This window comes from Tenrec ecaudatus, chromosome 5 (genome assembly GCF_050624435.1).
Source record: "Tenrec ecaudatus isolate mTenEca1 chromosome 5, mTenEca1.hap1, whole genome shotgun sequence".
NCBI classification, from domain to species: domain Eukaryota; kingdom Metazoa; phylum Chordata; class Mammalia; order Afrosoricida; family Tenrecidae; genus Tenrec; species Tenrec ecaudatus.
Genome location: NC_134534.1, coordinates 181,024,263 through 181,046,414, shown reverse-complemented (window position 1 = coordinate 181,046,414; position 22,152 = coordinate 181,024,263). Strand labels below are relative to the sequence as shown.

Below are 22,152 nucleotides of genomic sequence, written 5' to 3'. Positions count from 1 at the left end.
TTTGCTGATGAGGTAGAGCATGAGGAAATGAATTGATGTATGGATGGATTGTGATAAGAGTTGTATGAGCCCCCAATAAAATGATTTAAAAGATTATCGCTGCCCTCCTGAAAGAGGCTCAATAACAGAAAGAAGGAGAGCAGGGAAGGTTTCCATGGGCAAGGTCAGCATTGAAACACATTCGTCTCCTTATAGAACAACAGTTGCCTAAACGTGGCTAGTAGACCTAAAGACTTGGATTTTTTTTTTTACTTAAATAAACACAACCAAACAACTGTGCAGACAGCTGCCTCGGGCTGCTTACAGTGCAGAATAGCCACAGAGCACTGATTCCATTTCCTTGCTCGTGTTTCACTCTTTTCTTTACACTTGTTGAACCTGTCGAAATACTGAACTGCCCCTGCTCTGTTATAATCTGAGGAAGGGGCTTCTTTCAGAAGGGGGAGGAAAGGGGAGGGCTCATGAAGATGGGGGCAGTGCAGAGCATCATGGGAATGAGAGGGCTGAAGAGACGGTCTCAGGTGAATATGCATTTAGTGTGACACCAGGGTTAAGAGGCACCTTCCAGAGCAGTGTGTCCAACCACTTATAAAGGTTCAAGTACTTATAAACTAAACAACACACTTCAGAGTAATGCAAAGACGAAATGCCAAAAGAACTTTTCAAAAACCACTGAAGTGAATGAAATGAAAACACAACATATCAAAATTTGTTACGTGTCACTAAAGAAGCCCAGAGAGGTTAATAGGCAACACTAAATACTTACTTTTGAAAAGTAGTGACGTGTCAAACCAGTCATCTGAACTCACACCTAAATAAACCAGGAAAGAACCAAACAAAAGAAAGGAAATTGTGGAAAACTGAAGACCTAGAAGGGAGTGCATGTGGCCTAATCTCTACACTTGTAACCAGCGGGCTTGAAAGACCGGCTCTGGGGTCAAGAGAAAGATCTCCACGGTTCCATGATGGAGATAACATCAAATACACATTCCTCAGACAGAGAGATGTCCCCCAAGAGCCCTCCATCGTAAGGACACTACATAGATGTCTCCTACGAGCAACTGGCTGCTCACTGTGGCTGCCGGATTTCTACCTTTAAAAGCAATCCTATCACTTGGTCCTTCCTGCTCAAAGAGCAGTCAGCTCCCTCGGATGCCTGTTGATAGAATTCCCCTGCTGAGCTCAGGGGCCGTTCGAGGTTAACTCAGGACCCATGCTATTGTGGAAGTGCCTGCTGGAGGCTTGCAAGCTCATGACTACATAACCCTATTGGGAAATATGCTCTCTCTCTCTCTTGTTCTTGATTCGGATATTGTAGGAGGTGAGCTCGGCTGCCCTGCTGTCTGTCATCTCTTTCTTCCTTAATTGCACACATCACTCCTAAGGACTCATATGAAGAGCAGAAATCCATAAAATTGAAAACAAAAATACAATTTCAAAATCAATAAAGCAAAAAACCCTTCTTGAGAAGAGCAAGAGAATTGGCAGATCTCTAGCAAGATTGACAAAGGAAGATCTAACTTATCAATGTTAAGATTAAACAGGGGATATTAATGTAGATCGAAGGGACAATAAAGAATATTGTGAACAACTATAGGCACATACATTTAACAACTCAGATGAAATTAACCAACTCCTTTAAAAATACCCAGGCTAAAGTAGATCAATTAAATAGAACTACAACTATTAATGAGATTCAATTAATAATTTCAAAGCTCCCAAGAAGAAATCTCCAGGCTCAGATAGTTTCACTAGATAAGGCTACTAAATGTTTAAAGAACTAATACTAATACTATACATTCTGTCCTAGAAAATAACACAGGAAGAAACATTTCTCGATTCATTTAATGAAGCTGAATACCAAAATAAGACAAAGACAGACATCCCCCTCCCCCCCCAAAAAAAATCTCAGGATTACAAATACAGAAACTTCAAACACATATTGCCATGGAGAATTCAGTTACATATACAAAGAAGTATACACCATGACCAAAGCAAACAAACTCACTGCCCTCAAGTCAATATCAACTCCTAGAGACCCTGCAGGACAGGGTAGAACGGCCCCTGTGGGTTTCCAAGACTGTAATTTTTACTGGACATAGAAAGCCAGTCTTTCTCCCTTGGAGCTGCTGATGGTTTCAAACTGTTGACCTTGCAGTTAGCAGCTCAACTCATAATCACTACACCACCAGGGCTCCACACCATGACCCTGTGGGGTTTATTCCAAAGATACAAGGCCAGTTGGGTATCTAGCAATAAATATAATCTACCATATTCACAGACCAAAACAAACAAAAACCACGATTCTGTGTCAGTTGATAAAGATAAATATTTGACAAAATTCAACACCCATTCGTGACAAAAACACTCAGAACATGAGCCCTAGAAGAAAACTTCCTCAGCTTGGTTAAGAGTATTACATAACCTACAGCTGACGTCAGGCTCGATGGTGTCGGCCCACATTTACAGTATCAGAAACTCACAGGGCGGTCTACCCTGCTCTATAAAGTCATGAGTCAGTATTGACTCAACTGCAGTGAATGTGGTTTTGGAATGAGAAGTGAGGATGCCCACTTTGATCACTGTTATTCAACGTTGGATGGAAAGTTCTAGTAAGCACAAGAAGGCAAGAAAAGGAAATCTAGAAAGATGTCAAGAAGTTTGTGGGAAAATGCAACAATTTTTCCATGAATTTTTTGAAGCTCCCTCTACAGAACACACAAATCAGAAGGAAGAATTGTAGCTTTTGTCTTTTGCATGTAATATGATTATTTATGTAGACCAAGGGAGGCTCACACTTTTTCAGCATGCGAGCTACGTATAAAATGATCAAGTCAAAATGATCGAACTACAAAAATGCAAAACATATAAATTATTTTTTACTTTCATTCATAAATGAATCGAGAATTCTTTATATGTACAATGTATGTTTATGTACCTTGCATAACCGCATGAGTCCATATTGCACAACCCAACACAATTAACTATGTCCATTTTTTTTCATTACCTGAGTTTACTCTGATGACTTGCACTGAATGGAATGAGCCAGGGATGCATCGTCCTGCGAGTAGCTGCGGACAGCCAGCCTCAAGCACACTTCCAAATGAGCATCAGTCATGGTGGAACGGCACTTGGACTTAATGATCTTTATGTGGGAAAAGGCTGACTCACATAAATAAGTAGAGCCGAATCATGCAGTCAAGGAGGTAGCACATTTTCTCATGTTTGGGGACTTTCCCTCTGCGAGTAAGCTCCAGAACTGTTCATGCGCTCTGGACTTCAGCTGAATGTCGGCTTGTAGAGTCAAAATTTCCTATTCCGTATGAAAGTGGTACGTTTTTGTCTTCTTACTTGGTCCAGCTCAGCTCCCCCACTCTGTTTAACACCATTTCTTACATTGAAGAGAAAAAAATACCAAGGTCTAAAAATTGGCGATAATTTAGCTTGTCAGTTTTGCTGCATTTAGCGCAGTTGTTTGCGCATGCATTTGACACCTAAGATTGCATCTGATTGGCTGCGCTGTATATCAGTTAAGTGATGGGATTGATGATAGACTTATGTCTATTTTTTAATGCCATGTGATCTACCCACACTACATTTGCAATCGACTAGTAGATTGTGATGGATGTATTAAGCACCCCTGATGTAGACAATCCAAGAAATTCTAAAACAAGTTATAAGAAATAGTTGGTGGAATTCAAAAATCATTTCTATCTTATATACTATCAATAAATAAAAGGAAGCTAAAATTTAAATTCAATTTAAAACAAAATACTTAGATCTAAAAGCTCACAAAACACAGGATTGGATTTGTATGCTGAAAACTACAAAACACTGGGAAAAGAAACCAAGGATGATCTCAATAAATGAAAAGACATATCACGTTAGTGGATTAGAAGACATTATGTAGTAAAGATATCAATCCCCTCAAAGTTCATCTACGAGGGTAAGTTAAAAAGTATTGCCATCAGGGTTTCAATTCACACATGCATGTGTTTATTCCAAAACAAGCATGTGTAAAGATGTCTTCATGATCAGTGAAGGCTGGAAACAAGTTCTCGTAAGTCCCATGCTTCTTGCATGTAAGTTCGGCACTCTTGTCTTCATTTTGTTAGGTGCCCTGAAAACAAAGGCCCAGTTGCTGCAGTGGTTTCTGAGGGAATGTGCTGGGCAAATGGATCAGCTCAGAAGGTTATCACAACTGTTATTCGAGATTCCAAAGGGGTAAGCTTCACAGGCTTACTCGAAAAACACAGGATGGTCATGGGGGCTTGTGAGGAAGAAGTTTCACGAAAATGGAAACTCCATTGGTGAACTCAGGGACAGGAGGGTGGTGCCAAGAAATGTTATTTTTGATCCTGATAATGTACCTGCTAATTCTTCAAGTGTTATAAGGACCATCCTGTGAGGATTTCATTGGGAAAGCTTACCTCATCCAGCCTACATCCCTGATCTTACCCTTTCAGACTTCTTTTTGTTGCTCAAACTCAAAGAAGATTGAAAAGGGACATGATTTGAGTTCTTCAATGATGCCCAAACTGCCATTTTGATGTGGCAAAAATAAAAGAACACGGGATTATTTGGAGAATGGCTCTCTTTTGACATGTTTCCTGCATGGTTTGTCTCCTCAGTCCTTGTCCACGGGACTCTGAGAAGCTGTGGGAATATGCAGGCGCAGACTCAAGGCCCGGCTTGATCTCCAACGTTGTGGGAAAGGACTGCACATCATGGGGCACTGGGCCCTGTGCTCCCTATGCCACCTGGACAGAGCCCGGGGAGAGTGATCGCTCGGGAATATCCACGTTGGAATGGAGAATGGTTCTTAAAAAGAATGAAATGCCATTCTTCAGAAGTCTGTAGACCAGCATGGAGGACACGTTGAGAACAATAACTTCACATACATAAGAATGTATGCATCTAAGGCACGTTTAGATCGATATGGGTAAGGTTAATCTAAAATTTATGTGAAAAGAGAAATAAACTAGGTCACCTACTTTAATTTTGGACAAGGAAAAAAGTGAGGGGAATATTTCTACCCGATTTCATGATTTGCCATATAGCTATAATAAGGCTACTTTGGTGGTTTCAGAAAGAACATATAAAACCCAGTCCAGTAGAATAAGGTCCCACACGAATCGAGTCAACTGATGGTTTGTTTTTTTTAAACAAAGGTTAAAGCGATCCAAAAGAGGATGCTGGAGCATTCGACTATTCATAAGCAAAATAAAATGAACTTCAACTTAAAGCTTATATTTTATTTTTAAAATAACTCAAAATGATTATCTTAAATGTAAAACTGTGAAAACTTTTTGAATAAAACCAAGGACTTGGGGTCTAGTAGAGAGTGTTTAGGGTACCACAAGCACAATTAATAAAAGAAAAAAAGTCAGTGAATTGTATTTCATTAAAAAAACTTTTCAAGAGTCTTTTCAATGACAGGTTTTCCGGAATTTCTACTCTGATACACATGTCGTTGCTGTGAGTCAAAACAACTTGATGGCAACAACAAAATCGTGGATAATGCATAGCAGTGAAATTCATCCTTCTTTAATGTCAAAATCGTATGTTTTCATCTTCTTAATACGGACAAGATAGTTCAATAGGAAGTCTGGCATTGATGTCTTCTTTGAATTTTATTTATCTTTTGTCAGTAAGGATACATAGGGGAATAGAAACAATAAAATTTTGCTCAGCGAAAACCCGTGTTAAAAGAATGGAAAGTTAGAGTTCAATAAAATACTTGTCAGCTATATTCAGACAAGAGTCCAGTATCCAAATACATAAAACTCACTGCCATTGAGTCCATTCCAACACCGAGCAACCCTGTAGATCAGTGTAGAACTGCCCCTTTGGGTTTCTGAAACTGTCTTTACAGGAGTGGGAAGCCTCTTCTTTCTCCCATGGAGAGGCTGGTGGTTTCAAACTGCCACTCTCTTACTTAGCAGTTCAGTGTAAACCACTGTACCACCAGGACTCCTTTAGAACACACAGAGAACTACCAAAATTCAACATGAAAAAAGAAAAAAAACTAAATAGAAAATGAGCAAAAGAAATGAAGAGACACTTTACCAATGGGAATATAACATACAATAAACATACAATGATGTTCAATTTTCACTAGCCATTAGAGAAATGCTAAGCCTATGAAGATAGATCGCTACGCGCCAGTTAGCAGTAGCCCCAAACTGGAGACATCCACAACGTCCTCCACTAGGTGGGTAGTTAAATAAACTGTGGTACATCCACGCCGTGGAAGACAACTCAACAAGGAAGAGGAACACACTAAGAATAGAGCCAACAACTTGGATAAGTCCTCCAAGTCATTACGCTAAATAAAATTTTAAAAACATTAAAACAATTTCAAAATGCCATACACTACATAATGCTGTTTACATGACCAGATCCCCAAACGACAAAACTACAGGCCTGGGAAACAGAGAGGTGGTTGGCAGAGCTTAGGAAGGACGCTGGGAGGAAAGTGGGTGGGGTTATAAAGGAGTAACACGAGGAAGCCCTGTGTGGGTAGAAGCTGTTCTGTGTTCTGCATCTTGATGGTCACGGTGACAATGACAGATGGAGTAGTGTCTGTATCTGGATTTTGATCATGCACACTAATTACATAAGATATAATTGGTGAGGGAAAATGAGTGAAGGGTGCCTGGCATCTCTCAATATGGTGCTTTCAGCTTCCCGTGACACTAAAACTATTTCAAAATAGACTGCTTTTAAAAATGACTGAAAAAATTTAATTCTTAAAATGTCAACTTAAAGAACCTGGGGTGCAATGGGCTAAGCTGTGGACTACAAACTATAAGGTCAGAGGTTCAAACCAAGAGCAGTCACTTCAGGGAGAATGAGGTTGCTATCGACCATCGGCCATCGTAAAGGTCTCCAGTCTCAGAAGCCTCGAGGAGCAGTTTCCGCCGTGTCCTGTAGGGCTCTGTGTGAGTTGGAATTGGCTTGACACGGTGGGCTTGGATTGGCTGTTGTTATTTATGTAGATCTGGCATACACTTAGCAGAGCATCTAAAAGTCTGGCTTTTCCCCACAGGTGGCAGTTGTTGTCCTCTGCCCCGCCTCAAGGGAACACCAGCAGCAGAAGACAACACCACCGGGTCCCATATCAGCTCCGTCGTTGTTCTTCTTGTTGTTTTATTTTGGGGGGAGAGCTGACATTTTTTCCTAATATGTCTTAGTCCGGGAATCGGCTGGGACCTGTTCAACATCATGGCAACATGCAATGTTTGGTCGACAGACAGGCACACGGCGGCACAGCCAGGAGTAGAGCTCACGTGGCCCATGTAGAAGGCAAGAGCTCTACCCACGGAACCACCATCAAACCTTCCACAGGTGAAACTCCTGACATTTCCTCCACTCCCCTCGGGAACTCGCCGGCTGACCCCTCCCCCTACATGTGTGGCTTCCGTGGTCACCTTGAAAATCGGGTAAGAAGTCTGACGGTTAGCCTCATAGTAATAGCTCATCATTTGACTCCGAAGTCAAATAACACAGTGCGTGAGAATGTGCATAGCCCAGTGAGCAGAAAAGTCAGGCTCGGAGAGATGGCAGAGCTTGACCATGACACACTGTCCCTGGGCTAAAGAGGACCTGGGAGCTCCATTCTCCTCTTACCGAGACCACTGCTCCTTACATTAAACGCACTCATTTCCATGGTTACATGAGCCATCCCATTGTCACCCACTGAGTTCATTCCAACTCATAGCGACGCTACAGAACAGAGTAGGCTGTACATCTTTCTGGAAGAAGACAGTCTCTCCTCTCGTCAATGGAATAGCTGATGGGTTCAAACCACCGACCTTGGGCTTCACCATTGTGTCGCCTGGGCTCCTTAGAGTAAACTAACACCTGTATTTCAAATAACTATATTTGAAATAACTGTACTCCAGATAACTCTGAATTAGGACATTTTATAAATATATTGAAAGAAATATATTATTATTTTATCAGAATTTCTAGTAACATCAAAATAAGCATCTTAGGATCCTAAGGTAAGAAGTTAGGAACACCTCAGTTAGTGGGCAAACGCATCTACTATAATATGCAGGGCTCAAAGTAACTGGTTATCTGAACAGAGCGTACCGATGTGCTTTCCCGGTGCTGAGAGACGCTCTCGGCCTTTCCAGTTTTGCTCCATGCTTTTCCTCCAGGGTGTCCTTGACTGAGCTTCTGTGTCTAAAAACACATTAATTTGATTCATTAATGTGATGGATTGAATTGTGACCCTCCCACCATATGCTCAACCGAAGTTGTAAACTGTTTCTATGACCTTGTTTTGAAATATGTTTGTTGTTGTTGTTGTTATCAACTAAGTGAAATGAAGTCACACCACCTTAGGAAGAGTCTTAATCCTAACCCCTGAGGAGTTATGTTTCATGAAAGGGACAACAGAGCTGTAGTCAGAATCACACACAGGGACACACCCACATAATCAGGACCCATCGCCAAACAAGAAGCTGAAAAGAACAAGGACGCTCTTCCTGGAGAGCAGACAGAGAGCAAGCCCGGCCAGTCCAAACTCTTGGCTTTCACACAGTGGGGCTGTTTGTTTGTTTGAATCATTTACTTGGGGGCTCGCACAACTCTTATCACAATCCATACATCCATCCATTTTGTCAAGCGCTTTTGTACATTTGTTTCTCTCATCATTCTCAAAATATTTGCTTTCAACTTGAACCCTTGGTATCAGCTCCTCATTTTTCCCCTCCCTCCCCACTTCCCCCTCCCCCATGAACCCTTGATAATTTATAAATTATTATTTTGTCATATTTATACCATCCAACATCTCCCTTCACCCACTTCTCTGCTGTCCGTCCCCCAGGGAGGAGGTTATATGTAGATCCTTGTAATCGGTTCTCCCTTTCTACCCCACCTTCCCTCCACCCTCCTGGTATCGCCACTCTCACCACTGGTCCTGAGGGGTTCATCTGTCCTGATTCCCTGTGTTTCCAGTTCCCGACTGTGCCAGTAGTTTATTAGGACACTAAACCAAACGCTTTAAGCTGATGACTATGGAATGAGAGATGGGAAGCAGGCAAATGTTTCATCATTTTCATATGTCCAAAAGATGTTTTTGTTGACACTGAGAATGACTGACTGGGATATTTAATTAAAACAAACCAGTTGGGTTTTAGTTGAGGAGGGTAGAATTTTAAAAAAATTTAATCACTGACAACATACAAGTGTAAGTCAAAAAATATTGTTATTACACTTCCAGTTTATATTTACACAGGTTTAATCCAAATACATGTTTAAATGTTTTCTTTGGTCAGTGGATGGCTGCAGACACGTTCTCTCAGTCATACCCCTCTCTTAGTCTCATTGGGGTGTCTTTAAAAATGACATTTGTGTGTGTGCCATGGAGAACAACCATTTTAAGTTCAGGGCTAACATGAAAATGGAAACATAATTCAAGTTGGCATCTTTCCAAACCACCGAAGATTTGCATCAAGGATAGAGGAACGCTTCCCACAGAAAACCATAGCTTTTACGTGGATTAAGCATTTTGAGCAAGGTTAGCAAGAGCTCAGAGATTAATTCAAGACCAAGAGGTCAGCTCAAAAGGTTTTGTTAGCTAGTTGGGGTGGGTTCCAAAGGCAGAAGCTACACTTTCCTTAAAGGCTCCGGGAAGATCGTGAAGGTTTAGCATGACAGGTTTTATTAGCACTGATGCTACACGGTGATTAATAGACTAGCAGGATTGTGCCACGCAACTAATTTCTTGCTCTTTTTCTTCCTCATCACAACAATGCAGCTATTCATTCTTCAAGTGCAGGGTGGGCTGTCCTGGGAGACCTTGTTTGGGAAACCTCACCCCTGCCCCCCTAAGACCCTGATCTTGCCTCTCCGGCTTCTTACTGTGCCCCAAACTCAGAGAGCATCGGAGAGGAGCATGACCTGAACTCCCTGAGGACGCCCAGCTGCTGTGTGGATGCGATGGACAAGGACGGGCGTGGGCTTATTTGGGGAAGAGTACAAGAAGCTGAAACAGCACCTTCAACAATCCACCGACCCACATGGAGGGTACGTGGAGAAACAATAGCTTCACATTTCGATATTTTCATTTAAGAAACTTTTCTATGATTTTGCCGCAATATTTTTTATTTGCTTTTTTTTTAGGCTTGGTCTAGGTTCTCCTTGGGTGGGTGGTTACATGCTTTCTTTTGCTGTAGCGGGTCCATTTGTACGACGTGATTTTTCCCTATTCGTTTGTCACTCTCTGACAAAGAAACTCATGCAAACGAAAACCTGCACTGGAACGCATCACTAGCTTCAGGATCCAACCTCCAGCCAGTGACCGTTCTGCCCAAGTGGCTCACTTCTCGCGGTGGCCACAGACGGTGGGAGGAACACGTCTCCTCCCCTGGAATTAACAGGATGGTCCCAGTTCCCTGTGCCACCGGGGCATGAGACTTCAGCCTCCTCTCCCACCCTGGGCAGGAGTCACATAGCATCTCTGACATGTGGAGACTCCCCTTTGGCCCACTGAGCACAGCAGCGCATTCAACCGATTCAGGATGCGTTTCACTCCGCACTTCTTTATATTGGGACAGGTCTTCACACACAGCCATGGTTTTCCAGAGTCCTCCATTCGCCCTGTGCTTCTCCTCCATTGATTTAGACGGGCAGACCTGTGTCTCAGAGTATAGTTGGCTCTGCAGACTTTTCAATGGCTCGTTTTTTCAGTAGTAAATCTCCCAGGCTTTCCCCCCTCAGGTTCCTCTACGGAAGCTTGGCTCTGACCTTTCAGAGAGCTGCCAAATGTATGAACAGATTCACCAGTCAGAAGTTCCCCCGAGTGCCAGCAGCATTGGGTTAGTTATCTATTATCTTCCCTAACAAACATTAGCGCAGGATCTGTATCGGATTTTCCAACAGAACCCATTAAATGCTTGTTACATAAATTCGTAATTTTTTAAAGGCCATATGAGAAAAGGGACATCTGAAAAGTCCCTTCCAATGAGCAGGACGGCTCGGCCATTTAGTCATTTTCACACTCGCTCAAAGGGAGTCACGAAGACAGCCCACTGCGGTAACGAGAGGAGACGCTCTCCATCCCCCTTCCAGAACACGCCTGCCTCGGACAGCTACGTGTTCTGTCCCAGCTCATCAACGCCCTGTGGTTCTCGGAGTCCGAACACGTGAGAGTCCCACAGGCCCAGGTTGAAGCCAGTAATGAGCCCAATCATGTGCCAGCATGTTGCTCTCAGGGACTTTTAAGTCAGTTCTAACTCATAGCAGCACCATATACAACGGAAACAAGCCAACAAAGACATGACCCAGCTCTGCACCAACATCACCCATCTTGCGCAGCTGCTGTGTCAGTCCATCTCATTGAGGGACCTGCTCTCTTGGTGATCTTTCTAGTTGACCGAGGATGCTGTCCTTTTCCAGGGAGGGATCTCTGCTGAGAACATGTCCGGCGTACACGTGACAAAGTCTAACCATCCTCCTGTCTAAGGAGCATCCTGGTTGTACTTCCTCCAGAATAGATTTGTTGGTTCTTCTTCCAATCTGTGGCACATTTACTATTGTTTGCCAGCACCACAACTAAAATACTTCGATGCTTCCAACATTTGTAAACATATGAGGGGGTTGAATACAGCATGCCTGAGGTCAGGTGTGCCTTAGTCCTCAAAGGTTCTTCTTTGCTTCGGCACATTTTAAACAGGTCATCTGCATCCGATTTGACCCATGCAATATGTCGCTTGATTTCTTTACTGATGCTTCCATAAGTGCTGTTGTAGATCCAAGGAAAATGCAACCAGGACAACTTCAATATTTTCTTCATTTATCATGATATTGTTGATTAATCCAGTCATGGAGATTTTAGTTATATGCGGAGGGAGAATGCATCCTAAAGCCTTAGTCTGTGATCCCCACCAATGGTTTTCAAATACCCCCCACTTTCAGCCAGCACGGTTATTCACCTGTGTGCTGTAGGTTGTGAGTGAGTCTTCCTCCAATCCTGACGCGGCCGTCGCCTTCATACAGTCCAGTTTCTCGGATTAGTTGCTCAACATACAGACTGAGTAAGTATGGTGAAAACACATAGCTCTACACAGACCTTTCCTATGGTTAAACCATGCAGTGTCCCTCTTGTTCAGTTCAAGCAGCTGTCCGTCGGTCTACGTGCAAGTTCAGAAAGAGCACAGGACATGTTTTAGAATTCCCATTCTTAACAACGTTATCAAAATGTCACCATAATCGCAGGTGTTGTGATCCACACAGTCAAATGCCTTTGCGTATTCAATAGAACACAAATAGATAGCTTTCTGGTATTCTCTGCTTTCCGCCAAGATCCATGTGACATTAGTCATGACATTCTCCATCCCACACCTTCTTCGGAATCAAGCACCAGGTAGTTCTCTGCCCATGGCCTGGTGCACCATTGTTGAATCATCTTCAGCCAAATATTACTTGCATATGATATTCGTTTGATTGTTCCATAATCTCCACAGTATATCAGATAAGCTTTCTTTGGAGTGGGCACACATTTTCAGTGGCCTTATCTGCATGTGAGAGTTGGGCATTGAATAAAGAAGACCAAAGAAGAACCGCTGCTTTTGAATAAGGATGCTGGAGAGGAGTATGAAAAGCACCGTGGCCGCCGAGAACACCAACCAATCCGCCTCGGAATGGGTATGGCCAGAGTGCTCCTTTCAAGGGCGAGCATGGCAAGACTTCACTTACACCTGTGGACACGTGGACTTCATCTTACACCTGTGGACACGTGGACTTCATCTTACACCTGTGGACACGTGGACTTCATCTTACACCTGTGGACACGTGGACTTCATCTTACACCTGTGGACACGTGGACTTCATCTTACACCTGTGGACACGTGGTCGGACAAATCAATCGCTGCATTTGGCTACGTAGAAGGGCAGCAGGGAGAGGAAGACCCTCCAGGAGAGGGACTGACCCTGCGATGGCAACAATGGGCTCAAGCAGAGGAACCATTGTGAGGATGGTGCGGGACCGGGCAGCGTTGTGTCCTATTGTGTGTGAGGTTGCTATGGGTGAGAACCGAGTCAATGACACCTAACCGCAACAACATATTCATGCAAAGACAGGGAAGACTGATGCCTTTGAACTACCATGCATCCAAAGATCCTTGAATGCACTTTGGGCTTCCAGAACAATGGACAAAACTATTTTGGAGAAAGTACAACCAGGGCGCTCCTTAGAAGCCAGACTGTCTCAGCAACAGAGGACAATTCCTAGAAAGGGGAATTCAACTTGGAACAGAACAGAATCGGGGAATAAGAGGAAGATGCTGAGGGGGATGGATTGGGAAAGTGGCTGCAACAACAGGTTCAACCGTATCGACGACTGTGATGGTGGGACGGGACTCACAGTGTTTTGTTCTGCTGTGCATCACATCCCTATGAGTTAGAACAGACTCATTGAACAACAGCCTTTATAGCAATTACGTAACTTTCTATTTTAAGAAAATATATTTTCTCTAGAAGGATTCCTATTCCCCCAGCAGTTCTTTAACCAGGTCCCTACTCCTAGTTAAACTCCCCTTGTGACTGCCCATGCGCCCTATCATCTCCTTCACATGCTGCTGGTCCTGACCAGCGCAGGGCAGTGAATCATGATCGCGCTGTCCCTTCACAGTCTTTCAAATGTAAGCACTGCTGGTGCCCAATATGTCAGCATAGAAAACAATGGGCAAAACTGAGTCAACTTGTTCGATGGAGAAAAGTGTAAATGTCTAATCTACCTCGTTCCGCTAAGAAAGGTGTGTGGAAAGCAGGACAAACATATTTCCTTGATGCCTCAGAAAACCCAGCATACAAAGGGCTACACACTCTTTGGAATCCGGAGGCTTCCTCCAGTTTAAGCTTGGCTGTAATCTCCTGGCTGTGCCCCTCGAAAAATTAATTTGGTTCTTCTCCAGTGCACTCTTTGCTGGGGCAGCTCTCGCCGCGGCGGCTTCCTTGTTAGGTACCTCGTCAGGTGGAGACTTCTGTTTCTGCTGCTCTTCATTGTGTTTATTCTCCTTTGTAACATCAATAAATAAGAATAATTTCACAATGATATCACTTCTGAGTTGTCTGATACAAGCCACAAATTTGAATGATCCAACAGGGAGAGGCAGTGAAAAAGAGGAGGGCCCTCGACAAGACGCATTCAGACCACGGCTGCTACAGTGGGCTCAAACAGAGCTATCTGTGAGGATGGGGCAGGACCAGGCAGTGTTTCGTTCTGTTGTGCGTGGGGCCGCTGAGTTGGAACGGACTCGGCAGCACCTAACAACTATAATAACATCCCAAAATTAATGCTGACGATCATTTTTTAAAAAGGAAATCTCAGCTGTGAAAGTTGTGCTGTTTAATGGCATTGGAACTGAATGCCCAAGACCTCTATAGGAGCTAGGCTAGCAGTCATACGATATCCTAAAATGCACACCTTTGAGCAACAGACACACAGACAATAGCAGGGCTGCACCTTCTCAGACATCACATCAATGGAGGAAATTAACCTCAAACTCTATACTGATCAGGACACATCATGCGCCCATTGCTGAAATCCAATGATCAGGAGACCATCTTAAAGGCAGTCAGACTTCAAAGGCATATTAAATAGGGAGGAAAAGACAGAAGTATTAACATGAACATCTGCTGTGAACTTCTAACTTCTCGTTAGAAATGACGCCAGTAAAAGGGAAAGGAAGTCATAGCTTCAACGTGCTGAAAAAGATGAGAGGAAGGAAGAGAAAAATAAAGCCTTTCACCCAATATTCCATACCTAAACCAAAAAAGTTTAAATGAAAAAAAAAATAAGACTTTTACAGATGCACAAAAGCTGAGAAAATTCACTGGAAGACCTGATGTGCTAAAGAAGTTCTTAATCTGAAGGAAAATCATAGTAGATAGAAGTATGGGTCGACACAGGGGAATAAAAAGCTGGGGTGGAAATAGTAAAAAGGGAATAAGAATAAACACATAAAATGCTTTGTATTGTTTCTAATAATTCTAAAATACAATGTCTATCCAAAGCAAAAATAATGACTATCTTTTGAGGAGTTTATAACATGTAGTAGTAAAATGCATATTAATAATAGCACAAAAAATAGAGGAGTCCCATTGCATATATACTTTCATAAGATTCTTTAGCTATTTGTGAAACAGTATACGATTAATTAAAGATGCGATAGATTAGAAATATATAACTCATAGAGAAATCACAAAGAAACTGATCATTTCCAAACAGCTGGCATCTGGTGCCCCCAGTGGCTTGAAAGAAAGATCAAGAAGGCTGTAGACAGAACTGAGTAGAACACACAGAAAGGTTTTAGGCAAAATAAGGAGAACACTACAATAACAAACAAACAAACTGAAAAACAAAAGAAAAATTAGAGACCTAGACGATTAAGACTGACCTTTCAGAGATAGATAGTACAGGTGAAAGCGCAAAGCAGTACACCTGAATGAATAGAAGAAAGAATGAGGGAGATAAAGGGTAACTCTCTCAATACAACTCCGTTAGAAGAATAATCAGGAAGGGGTAAAAAGGATAAGAAAAGAAAGCCGAAGGGGCAGCATTGCTGTGCCCTACAGGATCACTATGAGTCAGACACACTCTGGTGGCAGTGAGAGAGTCAGAGAAGACTACATGAAACACCACCAAGAGGAATAACACCTGGGATCAGAATTCCAGAACAGAAACAAGGAACAGAGAAAATGTTGAAAATAAGTCTTTAGAAGACATGCATTCAAGAAACTCAACCAATTCCAAACAGGATAGGCCCCAAATGAAAATCTCTAGAACATATCACAATTAATGTTTCCAAAACTGAAGACAAGAATCCTGAAAGTAGCTCAATAAACACTACAAGTTTCTACAAGAGAGAAGAGATGAGACTAAAGTCTGCTTTGGGGTCAGGGACAATGCAGGCAAGGCAGCAGTGCGATTACATATACAAAAGTCTAAAAGAAAAAAAGTCCATAAAAAATTATATATTCAGAAAATTGTCCCTCCAATATGAAAGTGAAATGAGGGCATTTTCAGATTTCTAGAAATTAAAATAATTCGTAAAAAACAGACCAACCTTACAAAATATACTGAAGCAAGTTCTTTGGACAAAGAGCCAACGGTGACAGACAACAACATACCTGACAGCAACGTCCTCACAGATCAAGCACCGGGTATGGACATGCAATCAGGGGAGACCCATCCCTGGGCAACAACATCATGCTTGCCGCGGGAGAAGGGTCGTGAGCAAGAGGACGCCCTGGACAAGACGGGCGGGCACAGCGGCTGCAACAATGGCTCAAACACGACAGCAGTTAGGAAGAAGTGCTGGACGTGGCAGTGTTTCGTTCTGTTGCCCAGAGGGCCTGGGATTGACCTGACACCTACAAGCAGGGAAAATACTCCGAAGTCCATCCCGATTTAGAGTGTTCAAAGTAAAACTAACCTGCGGCATGGAAACAGGGAGCCAGAGGAAATAATTTAGAAACGAAAACACAAAGTAAAGGAGGGAATAAGGAGACTAGCTGCAGAACTTCCAGCAGAGAGGAGCTTGAGCTGGTTTCAAGACAGAAGATGTGGTTTTAATAAATGTCAGGGGAACCTCAAAAATATTAATAAATATTCTCATCAAAATTAAAAGGAGGAAAAAATCATAACGACTTGGTAAACACTGAAACAATCGTAACAAAAGCCCTGGTGGCAGAGAGGGCTATGTGTTATGGTTGCAAGGTCTGTGCTTCAACCCCACCAGCTGATCCACAGGAAAAAGATGGCGCCTTCTGTTGCTATAAAGGTTTACAGCAGCCTATTCTGGTGGCATAGTGATTACACATTGGGCTGCTAACTACGAGGTCAGCAGTTCAAAACCACCTCGGGGAAAAGATGAGGCTTTCTACTCCGGTAAAGAATTACGATCTTAAAGACCCACAAGAGCAGTTCCGCTTTGCCCGACAGGACTAGGATTCGGAATCGACTCCATGGCAGTAAGTTTGGAGGGGGTTTTGTTTTGTTTGGTTTGGTTTTCAATATTGTGTTGGAAGTCTTAGCACTCTAAGGCAAGAAAGGGAAATAAAAACATCCAAATTAACAAAGAAGAAGCAAGACTCGATTTACAACTGACATGATTCGATGAGTGTGGCAGAGGCCTTAGCTGGAGGCTTGCTCAGAGGCCCTGGGGCCACAAAGAACGACCTTGGCAACTTCTCTGACACAGGCCCTTGTGGACGCCCAGCCGTGGGACTCGCTGGGAGTCAGCAGGAGGTAATTTAGCATCACTCACATCTCACCTCTCCTTTTGCTACCACCATCTGCTTTAACTAACGATGTCTTAACAGATTCTGACATACTTCTAAGGTTATAGAGAATGCAAGAGAAGTGTAGTGGTGACCACATGCAGTTAGCACATTAGTTAGTGACAATCTACCACACGTCTCAGGGGCATTCCAACTCTCCCTGTCATGGAGATGGTGCCGGCTCTTGGAGACCCTGTAGTAGAGGGTAGCATTGCCTTCTTTGGCTTCTGAGACTATAAGTATTTTTCCTTTTAAAAATCATTTTATTGGGAGCCGGTACAACTCTTACCATAATCCATACATACATCCATTGTGTCAAGCACATTTGTACATTTGTTGCCATCATTTTCAAAACATTTTCTTTCTACTTGAGCCTTGGTATCAGCTTCTCATTTCCCCCCTCCCTCACAAACCCTTGACAATTTATAAATTATTATCATTTTGTCATCTCTTACACTGTCCAATGTCTCCCTTCACCTACTTTTCTGTTGTCTACCCCCAGGGCAGGGGTTATATGAAGATCACTGTGATCAGTTTCCCCTTTCTCCCCCACCTTTCCCTTCCACTCCTGGTATCGCTACTCTCATGATTGGTCCTGAGGGGTTTATCTGTCCTGGATTCCCTGTGTTTCCAGCTCTGATCTGTAGTATTGTGCATCCTCTGGTCTAGACAGATTTGTAAGTCAGAATTGAGATCATGATAGTGGGAGGGAGGAAGCATTAAAGAATGAGAGGAGGGAATCCAAGAAAGATGAACCCCTCAGGACCAGTGGTGAGGGTGGCAATATTGGGAGGGTGAAGGGAGGGTGGGGTAAAAAGGGGGAACCGATCACAAGGATCTACATATAACCCCCTCCCTGGGGGACAGACAACAGAAAAGTGGGTGAGGGGGACATCGGACAGTGTAATACATGACAAAATAATAATAATTTATAAATGATCAAGGGTTCATGAGGGAGGGGATACAGGGAAGGAGAGGGAAATGAGGAAATGACACCAAGAGCTCAAGCAGAAAGTAAATGTTTTGAAAATGATGATGGCAACAAATGTACAGATATGCTTGACATAATGGATGGATGGATGGATGGATGGATGGATGGATGAATGGATGGATGGATGGATAATTTGTGATAAGAGTTTTACAAGTTCCCAATAAAATGATCTTTTTTAAAAAAAGGTAAAGAAGAGGAAAGTTGTATGTTTCACCGGTGCTATACTGCACCCTGACTGGCAGGTCTTCACCCCGCTACCCTTTTGTAAGGGGATGTCCAGTTGCCTAAAGATGGGCTTTGGGTCTCTACTTCATACTGCCCCCTCATTCACAACGATATGATTTTTTGTTCTGGGTTTTTGATGCCTGCTACTTGATCTGACCGACACCTCATGATCACACAGGCTGTTGTGTTTCTTCCACGTGGGCTTTGTTGCTTCTCAGCTAGATGGCTGCTTGCTTATCTTCAAGCCTTTAAGACCCCAGGCGCTATATCTTTTGATAGCAGGGCACCCTCAGCTTTCTTCACCACATTTGCATAGGCACCCACTTTGTCTTCAGCCAATTGTGTCGGGAAGGTGAGCATCATGGAATGCCAGATAAATAGAACAAGGTGTTCTTGTGTGAATCTTTATGGGAGTAGAAAGCCTCATCTTTCTCCCACCATTTCTAGTAGGAAGTAGTATTTTTTTCCAGAAGAGAAAACAAATAATCAAAACATCCTAGGTATATTAGCAAGCTGAGCCCTTTGTTTAGAGTATTATTTTTTTTAAAGAGAGAGGTTAAAAAATCCTACCAATGAAACCGCTTGAAAGTAATATTCATCCACTAAAGAAAATCAGAAAAATTCTTAAAGTGTACAATATTTCTTATTCTATATTGTGGGGTGGGAATATTCGTACAATATTTCCAAGCCAGGTTCAAATTTATGCAAAATTACTCTCCAGTTTTTCAGAGATAAACAGAGGTAGTCAAATAACACAATTTAATGAAAGTTCAAAAGAAGTTGTAACACTTACCTGTGTTGCCATATTTTCTGCAAACGTTGGAGATTTTTCTCTTAATAATGTAACAAGGTCTTTATAAATTTTACCTTTTCTCTCGTAATTAATTTCCCTCTCATCATCTGTCTTGCCCTTTTGGGGGAGAAAATGTTTCATGTTATAATTAGTGAGAGCAGCAGTGGATAGCCTCAGCAGTGCCGTGCGTCCTAAGCACACACATTGTTTTCTAAAGGGTCCCTGTGGAGGTCTTTGCCCGTGAAACGTGAGGGGCGAACCACACACCCCACGCCCCTAAGTTAATGGTCTGCCTCTACTCATTCCCCCATCCATTGGGGCTTACTGCGTCCCTGCCCTATGCAGGTGTGCAAGCTCTGCTTGGCAGAAGCTAAGTAAGACCTTCCATTCTTCTACAGACTTCTGTGAAAACACATCGTGACGTCAACGCCTGGATCTACAGCTGAAAGATGGGCTCGTCAAAGGCCTCCGGGTTAGATGTCTCCTAGAAAGGCCTCCGTGTCCATTTGTTGCGCTCTGTTCTTGTTCAGGACGTGGCACTGTTGACGGAGATGAGGGGCTAGGGCTGGGGCTGGCAAACTTTTGAGAAGGAAAAACCAGTCCTGTCCCTCACAACACTTTCAAAATTATTCAAGAGCCATAATATAGTCTCACAAAAATGAAATCACCTTGGTCAGAATGGCACCCTTTCGGTTTTCCTTCAGAGCCATGTACGGGTGCGCACCCAAAGAGGCGAACACGGCTGGAGAGGCGCGGTTTGCCAACCCCCGGTCTAGAGCTTTCCTCTCCAGTACCACCTCCCTCCACCATCCCTCTGCTTCTGCCCTGCTCCTTGCTTGTCTTCTTCCTGTGTCCACTTCCCCATGCCTCCTAACTCATTATAACCCTTTAATGCATGATATAGCATGTACTCTGTTGTAGCTAGTACTGTGATTCCTGAACAGTTCTATGTTCCTTGTCTTTCATTTTAAAAACAGAGTGGAACTCTTAGAAATTTCCGTATCAAATATGTAAATAAAACCCCATATGGATATCTGCATACACGTGTGTACATGCACACTCCTATAGGCACATGCTTGTTTGATAAAAGCAAAGACACTCTGCCCTACAGCGAAAATCATTCTTTCTCTTGTGCTCCTATTTCCCAATTTAAAAGTTCACTTAAAAAAAAATTCAAGCAAACCACCCCTCTCCCCTCAAAGATGACATTTAGGACAGCTTAGAGACCAGCTACGTGTAATTGTTTACGGCGCGCACCAAAACGGCGTGAGAGAAAACAGATGCCCGTGGAGAAGGAGAAAAGCTGCAACAGGTGCCAGCCCTAGCCAGGGAGGCGCAACCCTGCGGGCCAGGTCCTCTTTGAAGACTCGAGCCTCCCTGTAGAGCAGGCTTGGGAGTCTCAAACTTCCATGGAAGACGCCCTGCGGGCAGGATGCTGCAGCAGCTCTTCCTAACGAGGCTTTGTGAATAGGTATAATAAGGCTGATGGCGAGGGGTCTGCCTCCAGAGGGTCCTGAAGGCTAGCTGCCATTTCTCTCTTGGCTCAAAACCCACCCACCCGGACTCGGCTGTGTGCTGCTCAGAGGTGCGAGGGCCTCCCTGCACGTCTCCTCCTTGGCCAGGCAGGCTAGCTTCTGTCAATAGGAAGCTGAAAGAGGGCTGAAGGCTGAAGGATGAGAGGACCCGCTCCTTCCTGCTTACCCACAATCCCTGCTGGAGTCACCCCAGCAACGCCCCTGCCCCTCGGCAGTGGCAGTTGCTTCCAGTAGCAACAGTTGACTCTAATTTGCAGAGGCTCCCCCTCCCCCAAGTCCTGGGACCCCAAAGCAGCCCCATCACATCCTCTCAGCAATGCCCTGAGGAGCTCACAAGGATTTTGTCCTCAAGGGTCTCCCCAGCAATGCAAGGATCTTGCTCTGAGTTCCTGAGGCGCCAGCGTGATTCTGGCAGCTCCTAAGGTCCAAATTCAACGGGTTTTAGTGGGTGGGGTGGGGGAACCCCAACACTTACGCCATTTAAAAATACTCCTTGTGTACTGCAAGTGATGCACAGAGCTTCAGCGCCATGTGGTCTCACCAGCACGTAACAAATCTCCCCATAAATCTGTCTCCAAGGTGGGGCGCGACACCCATTGGAAAATTCATAATCTGAAATCAATGGTCAGGGAGTCAAGAGGAATTCCTTCGCCTAGAGCTTTGTACTCTAGGTTGGTCTTAAATTTTTTTTTAAAACACTGAAACTAAGTTTGTGTTGTGTTAAAGAATCCGTGGTGATGTGGACATGGGAGCGTTTTGAAAATATCCTTAGGAAAACCTATGAGTAAGTTAGGAGTCCCTGAGTGGCACACACAGTTAAGCACTCCAACTGGTAGGCTAAACATAGGTGGTTCAAAACCACCCAGAAGGACCTCACTCACAGCCTGGAAACCCTACTCTGCTTACACGGGCTGTCATGTCAAAGTCAACAGCAATTAACAATAAAGACCAAGTCCACCGCCCTCTGGTCCAATCACATGGGATTTCTGTGACTAAATCTTGACAGGAGCAGACAGGAGCAGTCATCTCCCGCCCCCCTCCTCCCCCCAAAGCTACAGGTGCGTTTGAACCATGATCGTGCAGGTATCATCCACAGCACTGTCAGTGTTCCTCTAACAACGGATGTGTAACGTAGCATGAACTGAAAAGATCTCCACCTGAGGTATATTCAATACTTTCCAAGACTGCTTGTTCTCCTTTCCCTGCGTGATGCTTGAGTAGCTCTATATCATTCTTAATGGCTGATGGATTTAAGGGCATTTCTCTGAAAAAGATGTTTAAAAAATACATTTAAATGCTTTCAAACAGAA

At 43.5% G+C, this 22,152-nt stretch overlaps 1 protein-coding gene and 1 non-coding gene across 2 annotated transcripts in view; both read right to left on the bottom strand.

Annotated features, from left to right (window-relative positions):
• Nucleotides 1–22,152, bottom strand: part of ODAD2 (outer dynein arm docking complex subunit 2) — a 212,250-nt gene that overhangs the window by 177,123 nt on the left and 12,975 nt on the right. The window contains exons 4-8 of the mRNA XM_075550914.1: nt 22,000–22,106; nt 21,318–21,454; nt 19,308–19,424; nt 13,840–14,030; nt 8,101–8,193 (exon numbers count right to left, since the gene is read on the bottom strand). Of these exons, the coding sequence (XP_075407029.1) occupies nt 8,101–8,193; nt 13,840–14,030; nt 19,308–19,424; nt 21,318–21,454; nt 22,000–22,106 (645 nt within the window). The remainder of the gene's footprint in view (nt 1–8,100; nt 8,194–13,839; nt 14,031–19,307; nt 19,425–21,317; nt 21,455–21,999; nt 22,107–22,152) is intronic.
• LOC142449542 (small nucleolar RNA SNORA73 family) lies at nt 4,602–4,807 on the bottom strand. The gene has a single exon (XR_012784691.1). It is a non-coding gene; the product is annotated as a small nucleolar RNA SNORA73 family (small nucleolar RNA).